This window comes from Mus caroli, chromosome 9, assembly GCF_900094665.2.
Source record: "Mus caroli chromosome 9, CAROLI_EIJ_v1.1, whole genome shotgun sequence".
Lineage (NCBI taxonomy): Eukaryota > Metazoa > Chordata > Mammalia > Rodentia > Muridae > Mus > Mus caroli.
In genome coordinates this window covers 72,294,231-72,311,289 of record NC_034578.1, presented here as the reverse complement: position 1 = coordinate 72,311,289, position 17,059 = coordinate 72,294,231, and the positions used below count along the sequence as shown (strand labels likewise).

Here is a 17,059-nt window from a genome sequence, read left to right as displayed (position 1 = left end):
AAAAAAAAAAAAAAAAAAAAAAAAAAAAAAGCCTGGGAAATGCGCTCTTTGGATGTCAGAAGAGGGCGCCCGAGAGGCTGTCCTGAGGCTTGGGTGTGGCTTTCCCTTTCCTTTCAAGTGAAGAGGTGGCCTAGCCTATCCTGGGTTTGACTAAAACACTAAGAGTGTTACACTGGTCCCTGGCACCCAGAAACATCTCTTATAAAGGTCAGAGAGTGTTTCAGCTCTGAAAGTGACTGCTTGTTTTGTTTTGTTTTTTTGTTTTCCTGTTTTCTTTTCACCAGAGTCTCCTGTAGAGCTGGCTGTTCAGGGCTGCCTTTAGTTCTGATTCTCCTGCCTCCACCTTCCGAGTGCTGGGACTTCAGACCTTCACCATAATGCCCTGACTGTGCAGACCTGGGGGGTAGGGGTGGCAATCCCTCTATGGCTGAATGTTTGTCATCGCAACCACCAGTCTGAGATAAGGACACAGTGCTCTGATAGAAGGCCTTTTTGGTCTACAGTTGTTTCACTTACTGATGGTGGCTCCTTCAGAACCCATCTCTCACTCAGCAACACCCCCATACAGGCAGTCAATCATAACTTCTCTTACCCTCTTTTCCAAAGAGAGCCGGGACGCTTCTTGTTGGAGAATACTCTCGACTTCCTCCTCAGCTTCTGGTTGCTTCTTTGGGAACCTGATGACTTCATGCGGTTCTTGGATCGTACCCACCAGCCTCTCCTTCTCTTCGGGATGCATCTCACTCTGTGCTTCCACAGTCCTGAGGAAGGGACGAGGCGCTCTGGGCATGGGTGTGAGCACCCTTCTGTTGGTGATTGGTGCAGATGGAAGTGGCCTGGCCAGTTCCCACCAGAACACTTACCTGCCCTGCATTCTCTCCTCTTCTCGGATTCGGTTCAGGTGGCTGAACGGCTCTTCCAGCTTTCCTATTATGAGAAACCTGTCGGTGCTGTGGTCAGCCATGATTTGGGCTCTAATTTGGGGTTGCCGCTATTTTCACAGATCTAAGATTCTAATCCCTATCCAGTCAGTTATGTTTTGTTTGGTCTGAATGAGGTTTGGGTTTTTGCTTTTGTTTTTTTTTTTTCCTTTTATTTTTATTAGATATATTTTCTTTATTTACATTTTAAATGTTATCCCCTTTCCTCATTTCCCCTCTGAAACCCCCCATCCCATCTCCCCTCCCCCTGCTCACCAACCCACCCACTCCCTCTTCCCTGTCCTGGCATTCCCCTACACTGGGGCATCGAGCCATCACAGGATCAAGGGCCTCTCCTCTCCTTGATGTCGGACTAGGCCATTCTCTGCTATATATGCAGCTGGAGTATTTAGGTTTTTTTTTTTTTTAATAAATCATTATTTAAGAATAACATTTTGATGGCTCGGTGGTTAAGAGCACTGACTGCTCTTCCAGAGGTCCCGAGTTCAATTCCCAGCAACCACATAGTGGCTCACAACCATCTGTAATGAGATTGGATGACCTCTTCTGGTGTGTCTGAAGACAGCTACAGTGTACTCATATACATAAAAATTTTTAAAAATTTTTAAAAAATTAAAAAGGAATAACATTTTATATCTAAAGGAATAACATCTAGATTTCTGAATTTTTTTCACAGCTTAACTCTGTGTTACCTGCATTTCCTAGTTGCTGGGGTCTGTAAACGGAATCAGGATAACTCACGTTACCTTCCATCTTCTCAGCCTGCTCCTTCAGGCGGGATTCAAGATCCTGCTTCTGCCTCTCCAGCTCTGAAATCTGCTGCTTAAAGTCTGGGATCATCTTCAGAGGAGAGAGATTAATTAATGCTTGAGTCTGAATGTTTATGCTCTCCAAGATACCCATCTTGTTGGGTGTTGAACCTCCTTGTTCAGTGTGTGGAGTACATGGGCTGTGTGAGAGGCCAGCGGAGGCATTGGGATTCGTTGACATTCCATCCCCTCCCCCTTCATCTGAAGACCTTTGTAGTGGTCTCAAGAAATCCCAGCATGCTCAGAGAGAGCAGTTCTCACATGGCTATCCTGGGAAGGAAAGAGGTGTATTGTGGGAAGGAAAGGGTGCCTTGTGCTGAGCTGCTCCAGGTCCTGGCAATGCCATCTCACCTGGAAGAGGACACTCTGTCTCAGAACACTCTGCAGCTGGAGTTATCCGGGGCTCTCCATAAGCCATTCTCCTTTGTTGTGTATCTTTTTGAATATTCATCCCTTCCACACCCAGCCAGATAAAGAGTTGCTTTTATTTTCCTTCTTTCTGTTCTCTAAGTTTCAACAGATACCCAGGCCTCCGAAGCCCAAACACAGAATACCTCACTGTTGGTTCCTCATCAAGGTTTATCCCAGGAACACACATCCTACGAAGGCCTTTGACTGCAGCACAGTTCCAGTTCCTGTAGATGCCCTGGGGATGTCCCAACTTATGGTTTGGCCAGAGAAGGAGGAAAGAAGCAAAGCCACAGCAGATAGTGAGACGGAAGAAGTAGCCACAGCGAGTGTGATCCTCTGCAATCCCAGAGGCAGGGGAGTAGCCAGCATTGCCACAGGTTGCTGAGAAGCACAGAACAGAAAGTAGTGGCTGCAGAGAAAATGAAGAAGGACATGTGGAAGGAAGTGGTTGATGACCTTTGAGAAGCCCCATCAATCACAAGGACATGGATGGGATGGCGACCGCAAGGCACTGTGGGTAAGAAAGCATGTGTATGTGTGCATCCCGAAAGCATTGTGGGTGTATAGATCCTAAAAGCATTGTGTGTCTGTGTGAGTATCTTGAAAACATTGTGTGTGTAGATCCTGAAAGCATTGTGTGCATATGTGTGTGTATATCTTGAAAGGATTGCGTCTGTATGTGTTTGTTTGTTTGTATCTGGAAAGCATTGTAAGTGTGTGTATCCTGAAAGCAGGTGCAAATGAGAAGAAAGGACCAGATAAACACAAGAAGAAGGGAACAACTCAGGGACATCTGGGGGATGAACAGATGGACTGACATGTCCCCCTCAAGAGCCACATGTTTGCTTTGATCTGCTTTTCGAACCTTTACAGGCATTTGGAGCTAGAGTTAAACATAGAAATGTAAGCTCATTCACACAATTTGAACCCACCACATGGTAATCAAACACTGGCAAACCTGAGTGTTTTCTAACCTGGGGACATTATACAGATTTATCTTCTGACCTAGTTATTTGTCATTAGAGAATTAGTTAAAATGAGTTGTTTTGCTGCTGAGAATTGATTTTTTGCTCCACCAGTGAATAACGTCTTTGGGACAATGGTGAGAAGCAGGCTGTGGAGAGGCCATACCATGTTTTCTGATGTCAGCCTGGTGACTTCATGCCGGATACTTTCGTTGATGTCTGTCTCTTCTCTGAACAGCTTCTGCAGGTGGTTGATCTCTTGGCTCAGGTGCACGACTTTGAAGTTCAGACCTTCAATCTCTTTTTCGTAGCAATCCTTCTGAGACTGGAAATGGCTCTCCAGAACTCTGTTAAAGGAAGGGTGGAGGACTGAAGCCATGGTCTCTGTGTTGCAGCAGCTGAGAAAGCTAGGGTCAGCATTTCAGCCTCAGGACCTAAAACTGACAATGCTTTTACAGAGATGGAGGGAAGTAGGATCGGTAATCAAAAGACCCTCACTCACCATTCTAAAACAGTGCGCAGTGTTAACGCACAGTTAATGACAAAGACGTTTCGTTAGTTCAGTTATGTTCTTACAGTTAGTAGTCAAAACCCTCTATTCTGTGTGATACAGTTGTGATTATGTGTCTCTACACATCTGGAGGATTCACTGAGTGTGCAAGACGGGGTCCTAATGTGAGCCTTTGGGAACCCTGCTCTGTCACCACACAGTGATGTAAGCTATCAGTGGGGAGGCTGCATGAGCTAGTGAAGGAAAATATGTGGAACTCACATGTGTGTGCAAAGCCTGTGGAGGCCAGAAGAGGGCATCAGACCCCCTGGAGCTGGGGTTACAGATGATTGTAAACAGCCAGGTGGGTGTCAGGAATCTAACAGACCTGGGTCCTCTGCAAGAGCAGTCAATGTTCTTAACAACTGGCCATTTCTCCAGTACAGATTTTCTTTGCTTTTTGATATAGGGTCTTTAGCCCAGGCTAGCCTCAAACTTCTTAGGTAGTTAAGAATATTCTTTGTTTTCTCCATCTTTTTGATTTCCGAGTGCTGGAGTTCTGGGTGTGCCTCATAACACCTCATTTATTCAGTGTGAGGGGTGGAAATCAGAGTTTTATGCATACCAGGCAAGCATTCGTATTAACTGAGCCAAATCCCCAGCCCTGTAACCAGTAGTTAGCAAACACTAGGCCTCCTCACTAGGCAAACGGCTGCGTTCTCAGAGAAGTCTTTCTAGGGGTTATTAGACACTTCTACCATAAGAATTTACTTCACGTGTCAATTCTAGGCAAGGTGAACTTCTCAGCATTGTATTGTCTCTGGAAAACCAAACCAAGCCAAACAAACACACCAGAATCCCAAGGGAATGTCTAACCGAGTTGCTTTCTTTAGTCCTTCGTAGGCAAACCAAAGTTCTCCATCTTCATTTAAATGTTCCAGATCTTCCACGGAGAGCCTGGAGAACAAAGAAAGAAGGCCCAGAGAACAAAGAAGCCTTGCCCACCTTTACATGGCTTGTGTATGTCGTCCCTACAGGGTGGTTCACCTTGCTATATAAAAGATTGTGTGTGAGTGAGTGTGCATGTGTGAGTGTGTGAGCATGCTTGTGTGTGTGTGAGTGTCCATGTGTGAGTGTGCATGTGTATAAGTATGTGAGTTCATATGTGAGTGTGCACGTGTGTATGTGTGTATGTATGTGTGTGTGAGTGTGCATGTGTGTGTGTGAGTGTGCATGTATGTAAGTGTGCGCATGTATGTAGGTGTGAGTGTGTGTGCACATGCATGTGTGAGTGTGCATGTGTGAAAGTGTGTGTAAGTGTGCCTGTGTGAGCGTGCCTGTGTGTATGAGTGTGTGTATGTGAATGTGCATGTAAGTGTGTGTGTAAGTATGCATGTGTGAGGGTGAGTGTGTGTGCATGTGTGCATGTGTATAAGTGTGTGTGAGTCCATATGTGAGTGTGCACGTGTGTATGTGTGTGTGCATGTGTGTAAGTGTGTGTGAGTGTGCATGTATGTAGGTGTGAGTGTGCACATGCATGTGTGAGTGTGCATGTGTATAAGTGTGTGTGTGTGTGTGCATGTGTGTGTGTGTGTGTGAGTGTGTGTGTGTGTGTGTGAGTGTGTGAGTAGGTGCTGGTGGAGACCTGAACACAGCATCAGATGCCCTTTGAAGCTGGAGTTGCAGGTGATTGTGAGTCACCTGACATGGCTGCAGAGACCTGATCTCTGCAGGAGCAGCAAGCACTCTTACCCATGAAACCATCTGTCTTTCCAACCCCCAACACCATTTTGAAGCAGGGTCTCTCAGTGGCCTGGACCTCACTGAGTAGGCTACACTAGCTTCTCGGTAAGCGCAGGGATCCTTCTGTCTCTACCTCCCCATTGGTGGGTTACACGCATGTGAGTCTTCTGAAATGCACGGACTCTTGGGATCACACTCATATGTTAACACTTTGCCAAGTCATGCCTCCAATCTGTTTTACATTTGTAAACGTCTGCTAATGTAAAATCGATTACCTGCTTCTTACATCTTCAATGTCATAGCTCTCCAAAAGCTGCTTGGTGACCTCTGACATCCGTTCTAGAAGGAAAGAGAGAGCAGCAGACATTGAATTTGGGCATGACTTTCACCCCCATGGCATCTCCGGAGTTGTTTCTACAGCCTACCAGCTGGCCACCCTCTTAGGTATCCAACTAGCAAGCCGCCCAGACTCCCCAGTAACCAGTCCATGCCCCTGGTACCTCTCATCTCCCGTTTCTGTGACTGCACGTGCTTTTCCACATCTATCTTCTGGGCTTGCAGCAGCTCTATCTCCTTCTCAAACTCAGAGATGGTCTAAATCAGAGCCACAAACAGACCCAGAGCAGAGAAAACAGCCGTTACACTTCTCATCAGGCAAGGGCACACCCCGTCACCGAGCATATGGTGGCCTCCTGCCTCCATGCGGCTTCCTAGCAGGAATCTTATCTACTCTCACAGCCTCACTGCTTGCCCTGAAGCAGCTCAACTGTGCAACTGTTTGCCTGTCTACTTGGATGCAGGAATGAGCATCCCTGTTGTAAAGGAAGGAAACAATCACAAGTTTGCCATGAGACAGGCAGAGGGCAAGACGGGTAAAGCTGCAGGTCAGAAGGCGAAGGTACTTTCCTAAGAGGCGTTTTGTCCTCTGAGAGGAGGAACAATCACAGAGGCAGGGGAGGCTAGGCAGCCTGGGAAGACCACCAGGGACAGTTTCCCATAAGCATCTCTGCTTGTCAAAGGGGCTGCATCCACCTCTGTTCACTCTGCAAGTTCATCTCAAGGAAGGTATTTTTCATATTTTGTAGCTGAGACAGATAGAGATAGTCTCAGGGGTAGCAGGGGTAAAAAGCCCTCCTCAAATATTGTTATTCGGAGTATTGACAGGTTCCAGCTCCCATTCAGAGAGGAAGGGGATCAAATACTAGTGCTCCACTTCGACACCTAGTCCTCCTAGCAGACCTTGAAGTGAGTAGAACAAGCTGAGCCCGCATGGATTAGAAAATGAATCTATTAGAAAATCAATTAGAAAATGAACTGAAGGTTAAATGACACATTTGGGATCATGTGCCAAGCTCACGGGACTGCATAGGCTGAAGCCTTGGTTCTTTTCTTGGTTCTTTACATATTTCAGGTAATGTTTACATTTCCTTATATTCTTCAGATCATATCACAGAGAGCTTGACAATGATGTTCAAGATCTCTGAAAAAACCAGACCTCTTAAAGCATCAGAGGAAGAGAGTGACATCTACTGGTGCCTCCCTCCAAGTGCAGGCTCACAGTTCCCCCGATTTAAGATCAGCCTGGAGAGATGGCCCTACAGTTAAGAGCACTGGCTGCTCTTCCAAAGGGCATGGGCTTGAGTCCCAGCACCCACATGCTAGGATTACAGAAGTGTGACACTGTTTCTGACTTTGGTGCTCTGGGATTCAAAGCTAGAGCCTCCTGTGTGCTAAAAAGGCAGTCTACTAATCAGGCTGCATCCCCAGACCTGAGGTCCCTCCTGATCACCCATGTGAATTTTCATGTAACAGTATAAATGGTGGATAGCAACAATTTCACTTCAGTACAAGTATTCATAAGTTTATAATGTGATAAACAATAAGGGTTCACCTGAATTTATAATTTAAATAGGTAGTGTTCTTTTTAGTCAACTACTTAAGTAACTGTATAGTTACAATCTTAAGAGTGTTAGAACCTGACTTTTCAAATATGAAATGCACTTTCAGACAGCCCAGAGTCTGGGACCGAGAGAACTGAGTACCCAGGTGCTGTGTGCCTTCAGTCTGTATGGATGCTCCTGTTGTCTGATCCCTTGGGAATATACAGATGTTAAAGTAAGATGGGGCTAGAAAGGAAAGCACCCTCTGTGATTCAGACTCTCACTTCCCCAAAGGCTGTTTCCAAACACCCTAGCAAGACATAGTTACAGGGGGCACCTCCTGTATGATGGACACATCTTACTTAGCTAAAGGGCTGAACCAATACCTCCTCCCCTGCCACCCAGGAATCCTGGATAACCTGGGTACAGGCTACCCATCCTCCTCATTTTGCCTGAATCTGTAAGAAGGGGTTCCCTAGCAACGCCTCTTCTGAGCTCTCTTTAGAACCCCTCTTTGGTGTTAATAAATCTATTAACAAAAGAACAGCCCACTGGGGTCCCCCTGTACCCAAATCTCTGCATTTCTACTGTTTCTGTGAAGATCAAGAGCATCTCTGGAGGATCTAGAAGGCAGCACACACCTTTGCCTGCTTGCTTAGGCGGGCCACCTCCCCCTTCAGGCTGTCAGAGGTGACCTGTCCCTCCTCCAGCTGGCGATGCAGTTGCGACCTCTCGTCCTTGAGGGCTTTAATCTCTTCTCTCAGAGACTCTATCTGTTTCTCATAGGCTTGCGTTTTCAGCTCAAAACCTTTTTCAAGAACTCTAGATGGTAAAAGAAGAAAAGCTAACTTAGAATTGTTCTTATAGTCTTTGAACAAGACAATATGCAATATTATGAAAATATTGAGGAGCTACCTCCACACCAAAGGAAGAGGTGTGTTAGGACCCACTAGGGCCATCACAGTAGCCAGCTTCCTGTTCTCTTAGTCTAAAATCCATGTCTTAGATCACCCAGTGTGAGAAACTCTATGAAGATCACAGAGCACAGGACAGAGAGGCTGGACTTCAAGTCACACTAGGTGCTGGGGTGTTGTGATCTCAAAGCCATGCCTGGGGTCCATATTGTTCCCTGGGTGGGATGTATGTCCCCCAGCAAAGACCTGGCATATTCTGTCAAGTTCTGGCCCTTCTAAGTTCTCAGAAACCCACCCTCGAGGTCTGATTAAGGCCTTAAAAAATACAGGGGGAGCATCCCAAATCCCCCAAATTAAATCGGAAATGATAAAATCCAGAACTACACCACAAGTGTGATAGTGATAAGTTTCCATCTTTGAAAAATTTAGGATTTGGGACTGCAGGAGGAGGGGTATTCTCTTAGTGATGTCTACACCAAGTCTCCAAAATATGGAAAACGGAAACCAAAACCCTTCTGGCCCCAAGCTTCAGATAAGGACCATTTCTATATCCAGGGGTCTTGCCTTCCAAGAAATTTAAAAATCATCCATCATCTGTCTGTCTGTCTGTCTGTGTCTACATGTCTCTATGTGTGAAAGCAGGTGTCTGTGTAAGTGTATGCAGAAGTGAACCCCGATGCTTGCACCTTTGCACACGGAGGCCAGAAGAGGGCGCCACACCCCTCTGAGTTAGAGATGCAGGTGTCTTTGGACACCCAGCTTACATAAGTGCCGGGAGTCGATTCTGGTTGTTCAGCAAGCACTCTTAACTATGGAGCCATCTTTCGAGTCCTTGTTTTAAGAATTTTAGAATGTATTTCGGCAAAAGCCAGGTGCCCCAAACTACGTGGAAACTGAATTCCTTGTTGATGAATTGAATAGGTAGTGATGAACTAAGATGACAACTATAAAGAGACACATGACACAGACAAGCTTTGCTTATTCTACAGGGTCTGGTCAGAACTGAGGCAGCCCCAGGGGCTCTGTGAGCTTCCTGCCGTCTCTCACACTGCTGGGATGTTGACCCAGAGCCTTGATTTATTTGCTCCAACGAGGAGACTTTGAGGAAGAGACCCATGCTCTGCAAAGATTTCTGTTTCATCTCTTTTTTTAGGTATTAATAAACATTTAATCTTTCTAACACACCTCCCCCTCCCAAAACCGACTACAGTATTCTCAAGATGCCAGTAAAAACCAAAACCCAAACTAAACCTGGAGCCTGAGGCACAACAAACCTCAGATCCGAGGCCTGAACCTTCTGAGTCTGCTAGTAGTTTGTGCCTCTGAGGATTGTGCAGGGACCAAGCACACACAGATAGATGACCAGGGGCCAAATGGAGCTGTGAGGAGGCCTAAGGCAGACACAGCTTTGCTCACTTCACAGGCCTGCACAGCCTCGCTCAGGCAGGAGAAGACATAGGAACTCAGGGCTACCTGTGCAGCTGGCTCCTCCATCTTTGGAAGTCTCCTTACCCACCAGCTTGCCTAGACCATGGTCTTCTGCTAACTGCGTAGGGAAGCAGTACCTCATCACCCCAGGCTTCCCTGAAATTTTGTCTCTCAAGAACATTCCACATCTCTCCATCATTCTGGCTTAGATCTATAAAGCATGGACTCCTTCTGAGAAAAGGAGCCCAGACTGAGAATTAGCAGATGGTTTATAATTGAGATCCATCGGAAGGGGGATGATCCAAGCCAAGGCCATGGGACCAGTGAGGATCCATCAGCCGGAGCGCTATGGACAGTTCAGAGCATGGGCATCATTTGAGGCTGTACACTGTAGAAAAGGCCCTGAAAGTCTAAAAATCCGACTTCTTAAAAACAATCCATACCTTACCTGCCAGGATCTGGATTATATTAGCTGCAAGTTGAGAAGCAAACCAGAAAAGAGCAGAGAGTGGATGGGGACATAGCTCTGTTGATGGAGGACTTGCCTAGTGAGCCCAAAGCCCTAGGATCCACTCCCAGCAATGCATAAACCAGCAGTTGTAATGCACAGAGAGGGAGGCAGTGGATTAGAGGTTCAAGGGCATCCTGAGCTATGTAGGAGGTTCAAGGCTAGCCAGTGATACCTGGGATCATGTCATAAACAAAGAAAAGACAAGACAAGGGAAGGGAAGACAAGGGAAAGAAAGGGAAGGGGAGAGAGAAGGGGAAGGGGAGGGGAGGGAAAGGAAAAAGGGGAGAGAAGGGAGGGAGAGAAAAGGAGAAAGAAAGGGAAGGCATGGACCAGCTGAGTGAGGGTCATAGTAGCTTGAGGCAAGCATTTCTTACAGTCTTTGCTGTTCTTCTTTCTGCACGTCATCAAACAGCTGCCTGGTGAGCTTGTCCATTTTTTCTGTGGACAGAGAACAGTCTTTGAAACAAACCTGCAAGACAACGACTTAAGTGTCTCACACTTCAGAACCACCTTGGAGGGTTTGTTACTGAGGAGACTCAAGGCAAGGGAACAGGAGAGTCTTCTCACAGTTTATTCTCATAAACTAGAGACGTAGGTTAGGGGCTTCAAAAGTGACAACTCTGCTAAAAGTATCCACCCAGACATGCTACTGGTACCGAATAGGCAGTTTCTCAGTTAAATTTCTGAGAATTTAAATGTTATGGAAAACTTCACTTAAAGAAGTTAGATGCCCCCCTTCCCGAAAGCAACCACTCAAGGGTGGTACAATAAAAAGCATTTCAGTGGGGTGAGCCCCTCCCTGCCCAGGTTCCAGGTTCCTCCTCAACATCTCTACTCCTCCCTGACTCCAGAGGGCTCCAAAGCCTGGGCCACAGTCAGGGTGAGCCTTCTTGCAGGAACCCCAGAAGTCCTGTCCCAACCTGGCCTAGAGGCACCGACTACCTCCCCTCCACCTTGGACTGCTCCTCCACTCAGCCCTGCACCCCAGGCCTGGTGCTCCTTTAGTCCACATGCTGGGTTGAGCATAGGCAAGGTCCCTCAAGCCACTCATGAGACTCCTCTTACACACTTGCATACACTCATACATACACCCATAAGACACACACACTCATACACTCATCTCCACATAGTTACTCATGAAGGCTCATGAACACTCTTACACACCCACTCTTACAAGTTCTCATACACTTACACACTCTTACACATAATTCTCATATACACTCAAACTCTCACCCACTCATACACATATGAACAACAGTACACACAAACATACAATACACTACATACTCACACTCTCTTCCATGGGTTATGAGGTCGCTCCGGGCCGCTGGTTATGAGGCACAGACAGGGTGAGATGCACACCTTTTATACACACTTGTCCCCCTGATGCATGATGTACCAACTACACACCGGAGACCCCATTGTACCCACAGCGCTGAGTGACACCCAGCGCCGGCTACCTTTTAGCTCCTCAGACTTCTCTTGCAGCATCTGCTCTGCTCGCTCTCTCTGCAGCTCCAGCTCTGCATTGTGTTTCTGCAGCTTTGACAACCTCTAGTGAATGGAAGGGACAGGAGGAGACCGTGATAAGTCCCTGACACTGGCCCCGGGTGACAAGCTCTGTGCTGAAGTTTTCAATCACATATGCTTGGCTCAGCCAGTATTAACAGCCTGTATCAGTCACAGAATCAGGGACCCAAGGGGACTTCAAATCAGACATCAGTCCCCACATCTCCCCAGCCATGACTGACATCTGACATCTGGGAGAAGAGCCCAAGTCCAAGGAGTGTCTCAGGCCTCTCCCGAGCTCTGGGTACCCAGGGTAGTTTATTAATTAACATCTTAGTTCACAACACATGGTGGATTCACATTTTGAGACCACTGTGACTCAGAAATGAGGAGTGCAGGGCACAGTCTGTTATTTCAGCCTTTCTTGATGATAGGCCTGCAGGACTGGAAGTGTGGACAACTTGGTGGTGATAGCCATGACTGGCAGAGCCAGCAAGGGCCACAGCAGCAGTATGGGCACCTCAGGGACTTATGGCTACAGATGTGGGAGCCTCAAGACTTTGGAAGGCACAGGGGAACAGACAGTAACGAAAGAAACTCTGTTAGAAAATGCTAGAATGTACCCGTTCATGCCTGTGGGGGGGCCCATGGTGGACACTGGCTAAACGATTTCACATGAAAACTTTACCCTTAAATCTTTTTCCAGCCCCCCTTTTGTCATTTCTATTTCAAACATGAGAAAACTAAAGTTCAGAGGGTCAGTGACTCGGCCAAGCTGCACAACTAGCCAGCAGCTAAGTTAGGATGTTAATCAAGGATGCTAGGATTTCTCACTAGACCACAAGAGAAAAAAATCTTCCACAAATCTTGAGTCACAGATCAGGAAAAGGAGGCCCCCAGGGCTCATGCAGGTGGACAAGTGACAGAGGGAAGAGGAAGCAGCCAGCTGTGCTCCTTGGGTCTTGTGTCAGCTTGTAAAGGCGGGCAGGGAAGGAAGCTGACCCCCTCCTCAGGGTCCAGTCCTCTGGGCTCCCTTGTCAGTGCCGTGAAGCCCTGCTTTATTGAGGCACAGGCACCATCTGCCTACGCTGCAGAGACAGGAAGGTGGACCCCCGCCCCTCACGTGGTGCTCTCCTGACCTCCTCCACTGTGTCCCTGTATCTGCGGCCCTTCTCTTCATAGTTGTGCCGGTGGGTAGCTGCCTTTTCCAGCTCTGCTTCCAGCTTCTGAACCTTTTCCAGATCGCCAACCCGCAGAGCAGCCAGGCTGGTCAGCTTCTCCACCAGCCCGTGGTTCTCTCTGTTCTAGAGAAAGACGCGGAGGTCAGAGGTTAGGTCAGAGTGAAGCAGCTGCTGCATCCATGCCTCACACGCTGAGGTGGCATCTATCAACAATAGTCACTGTTACCACTAGTGACATTTAGTCTCTTCACAGAGAACTGACTGAGGGGAATTCTTTCTGAGCTGGTGACTCTCGTCACATGTGTCTGCTTCTGGGACTCCACAACTTTAATGCTCAAGGCTGAATTGAGTTACTCTCAAAAACCTTATGCCGTACCCTCATCCATGGACCCAGGATATGACTACTTGAAAACAAAAACAAAAAAAACCAAAGGACTTCTTAAGAGAGAACTTGCGTAGCTCTGGCGGCCATGGGGTGGGTTTTTGGCAGCACAGCTGGTGCACTTAGTAGGTCAAGATAGACTCACAGAAGGCAGGTAAAGGCAGGGGAAGAGGGCTGCCTCCAAAGTCTAAGTGCTTTGGGTTTCCAGAATCCACAAAAATGCCAGGTGGGCATGGTGGCATGCCTGTCATTCCAGCCTTGGAACGTAGAGCCAGGGGGTTCCTAGAGAAAGCTGCCTAGTAGGGGTTACTGGCAATGTGAATGAGCTCTGGGTTTGACTGACAGTTCTTGCTTCAAAAAGAATAGAGTGGTCAAACATGCACACACATGTGTGTGCACTTACATATACACCCTACATATATGAACATACACACAGATGCACATGCACACATGCATACACACGCGCACACACACACACACACACACACACACACACACGTGCGCGCATATGGATGCCTACCTGATCCTCCAGCTTCTTCTGCAAGCGCTGGACCCTGTAAGTCAGCTGAATGTTGAGCACGAACCTGCGAATGTTCTGGAATCTGCGCCGGGCCAGCCAGGCCCTCGCATACTTCTGCAGGATCACTGCCTTGTGCTCCTGCAACAACTGGAGAGGGAGCTTGGTGAAATGTCAGCCAGACCTCCTGTTTCTCTCTGCAGGTCCTTCATCACTGGGAAAGCCAGCCCTGGAGCACTTGCACAGTGCAGACCAGGAGTCTCCCATCATTGACATTGACCCACTGAGCCTTCATCCCAGACTTTTAAAGCAACCTCTCAGGCAAACCCCCAGGACAGTGGGGTTATGGTGAGTGAGGACTCACCATAACCCCAGCATTGAGGAAGAAACAGTGAAGAACAGCAGCCTAAGTCCACTCCATACCTTCCGGTACCGCCTCCTGGCTAGGAAGCCCCTAGTGTGTGCCTGGATGGTGATGGTGGCCACACGGATCAGCTGGTACAGGTTACGGACCAGGTAGCCTCGACAATACTTCTGGAGGATGATGGCGGCCCAGGCCTCCTTCAAAGCAGTGGCAGTGATGGCCTTCCTTGAGTGAAGAGACGGCAGTGTGAGTGGGTGGCCAGAGCCTCAGCCTTCACCATGAACCAGAGAGTGGGTGGCGCCTTTCAGTGGCAGGGGTGGGTGGTTCTTAGGTTCTTTCATCTCTACCATCAGATAGTTCATCCTGATGCAACTTCAGGCCTGTCTGTGCCTACCCTGACCTCAGTGTGGCACTGAAGAGCCATGTGAAATCCCCTACACGGTGTCTGCTTGGGCCAGTTAATACCCAGGCGCAGGCCCACAGAGACTGTGATGACGAGACAGTGCCTGGGAACCCCATTTGCTCATCCGTCCATTTGTGGAAGATGGGTTGGAAGCTGCAGATCTGGAGCTGGCAGACTATGATCTGAAGGTCAAATCGGCTGTGGCTGAGACCATCAGGCCTCAGTGGTACAACCTGGAGCTGGCCTCTGGTGAGTCTCCGGAAAGTTCACAAGCTGGACATTTGACCCTGCTTGTAGTGTGATTGTAAGGGGTGGCTTGGTGACATGGCCTCTGAATAGCTCCATATGAGTCAGAGGCAAGGGGGAGTGGGTTTTATCCTTTTAATCTTAAAATGTATCTTTTTATGTGTCTTTTTATATGCAGAGGTGTGTGGCACATGCACACATGGAAGCCAGAGGAGAAAATGATGCCCCACTCTCACTCTCTGCCTTACTCACTTGAGACAAGGTCTCTTGTAGAACCTGGAGCCAGGCTGGTGGCCAGCAAGCCCCAGCCGTCCTCTCGCCTTCCCGGTTACAGGCATGTGTGGACAAGCCCAGCTGTTTTTCTATGCTGCTTGGATACAAACTGTTCTTAATTGCTACACCTGCAGCAAGCACTCTCACCTACAGCCCTTATCTGCTTACCTATTTAGAGACAGGGTTTTGCTCTGAAGTCTCGATTGGCCTAGTATTCATTATGCAGCCCAGCCTGGCCTCATATCCAGCCTTCTCCTGACTTAGTCTCCTGAGTGTTAGGATTACAGGACATACCACCACACCTGAAGACAGTGGACTTATATACCCAGAGGAAGCCCCATGCACAAGGTCCCTCTTCCACGTGGCTGTTTCTGGCTACTTTCTCGGTCACACTGTATCATAACAATAGAGGCCATTATCAGAGGCCAAAACAACGCATACTCCAAAACTGTGATCTGAACAAATCTCTTTTCTTTATAAAGAGTCAGGCCTCGGGCTCTTTCTTACAGCTATGGAAAACAGACTAATGTGCCTGTTTTTTAGGCTATAATGGTAGAATTTGAATCAGAGGTCATGAACTGTTAAGGCCTTCAGTAGTTATTATCTGGCTTCACACAGGAAAAATGTAACGTCTGCCTAAAGTAAGGAAGTAAGGAAATTCTTCTCTTCAGAATGTATGGAGGACGAGGAATCCATGAGGAGGGAGATTTATGAATGACCAAGAAATATAAGTAAAACAACCATGAAATAATCTCTATATTATATTGTAGAAAAAAGGTAAGTCATCCAGCCTGGGAAGAGCTGGCACCCAGGACAGGCCCATCTCACATCCAGGTTCATGGTCACTGGTGGGGACTTCTGACTCACACCTGTGTCCCTGGATCAGGAGAAGGGGCCTTGTCCTCGGCTGTTCCTCCTCGTGGGTACAACGACAGCCAAAGCCCTGTGATCTAGTTGCTCTCCACGGGTCCAGCACACCCCACTGTTTGTTGACCTGGGAAGTCACTGGTGTAAGCCCAGTGCCTCCTTTCTCTCCCCCTTACCTCACTGTCTGCTGACCCCGGAAGTACCGCTGGATGGTCAGGGCGGCCTGTCTCTCCCTGAGGAACCTCCTCCTCTGGAGCCAGCCCCGCACGTGTTTCTGGATCATAATACAATCCTGTCTCAGTTTATCCAGGCGGAGTTTCTCTAAGTAAGCCACTTGTCCTGCTCTGAAGAAAATTTTGGTTCTACCAAACTGGTACTGGTTAGAATCCTGGAAGAGAAGAAAGATATAACTACAAAATAAAGTTTGTTTGTTTGTTTGTTTTTTTCAACTTGAGAGAGTCAAAAGATTCTAAAATCATTGGTATTACTTATGCACAAGGCAGAGAAAAACAGAATTACAATCTAGAAACTTCCACTTCAAGGTGAATATTGTTTTTCTGTCTTGGTTTTGGGTTGAAGCCCCCTTCCCATTTCCTGGCCATCATAGTGTGCCATCTTCACACCCCTATTCCATGTCCTGATTGTCATAATTTGTCATCTCCTCTCTGTCCTAAGTCATCATCTCAGCAGGAATCACAATTCATGCTGAGCAACTTGACCACTCTGCTGGGTTACCACCTCATCTGACCATGTCCAGTGACCCTGACCCACAGAGGATGGTATTAGATCATGGGGGGATGGCAGTGGAATCCAGAGTTTGGATCTCCACAGGAGATGCCTGCTGTTAAGGGATCTTACCTCAGGGGACATGACTGCTTCTATCTTACTAGCACACAAAGGGATACGTTTGAGAGTCATACTTCTGGAAAGAGCCCATCAGGCAAGACCAACCTGGATGAGCCTGTGCAGAACCACCTTGCACACCTCCTTCTTATCACTGAGGGACAGCTCCTGCTGGGTCATGAGGATGCCATAGCGACTATAGAACTCGAGGTATGTCCACCTGCAAAATCGGAGGGAACCAGGCAGGTGTATCAGGGAGGAGGCTCTTCATGCAGTAGACTATGCTGGCCCCTATTCTCTGCTTTCACAGGGGACTTGGTAGTCTGCTCTGGTGACCCTCTCTGTGTCACCACCAAGACCACACAACATGTGTACCTTCTCT

At 47.7% G+C, this 17,059-nt stretch overlaps 1 protein-coding gene across 5 annotated transcripts in view; it reads right to left on the bottom strand.

The window, feature by feature from the left end:
* Myo5c (myosin VC) overlaps positions 1-17,059 on the bottom strand; it is a 74,486-nt gene that overhangs the window by 16,986 nt on the left and 40,441 nt on the right. For all 5 annotated transcript variants that reach the window (XM_029481127.1, XM_029481126.1, XM_029481129.1 and 2 more), the window contains 15 exons: positions 16,786-16,897; positions 16,011-16,222; positions 14,105-14,270; positions 13,685-13,831; positions 12,741-12,905; positions 11,553-11,646; positions 10,467-10,530; positions 7,881-8,061; positions 5,860-5,953; positions 5,635-5,698; positions 4,493-4,573; positions 3,293-3,473; positions 1,688-1,781; positions 864-927; positions 593-761 (listed from right to left, as the gene is read on the bottom strand). In XM_029481127.1, the coding sequence (XP_029336987.1) occupies positions 593-761; positions 864-927; positions 1,688-1,781; positions 3,293-3,473; positions 4,493-4,573; positions 5,635-5,698; positions 5,860-5,953; positions 7,881-8,061; positions 10,467-10,530; positions 11,553-11,646; positions 12,741-12,905; positions 13,685-13,831; positions 14,105-14,270; positions 16,011-16,222; positions 16,786-16,897 (1,888 nt within the window). The remainder of the gene's footprint in view (positions 1-592; positions 762-863; positions 928-1,687; positions 1,782-3,292; positions 3,474-4,492; positions 4,574-5,634; positions 5,699-5,859; positions 5,954-7,880; positions 8,062-10,466; positions 10,531-11,552; positions 11,647-12,740; positions 12,906-13,684; positions 13,832-14,104; positions 14,271-16,010; positions 16,223-16,785; positions 16,898-17,059) is intronic.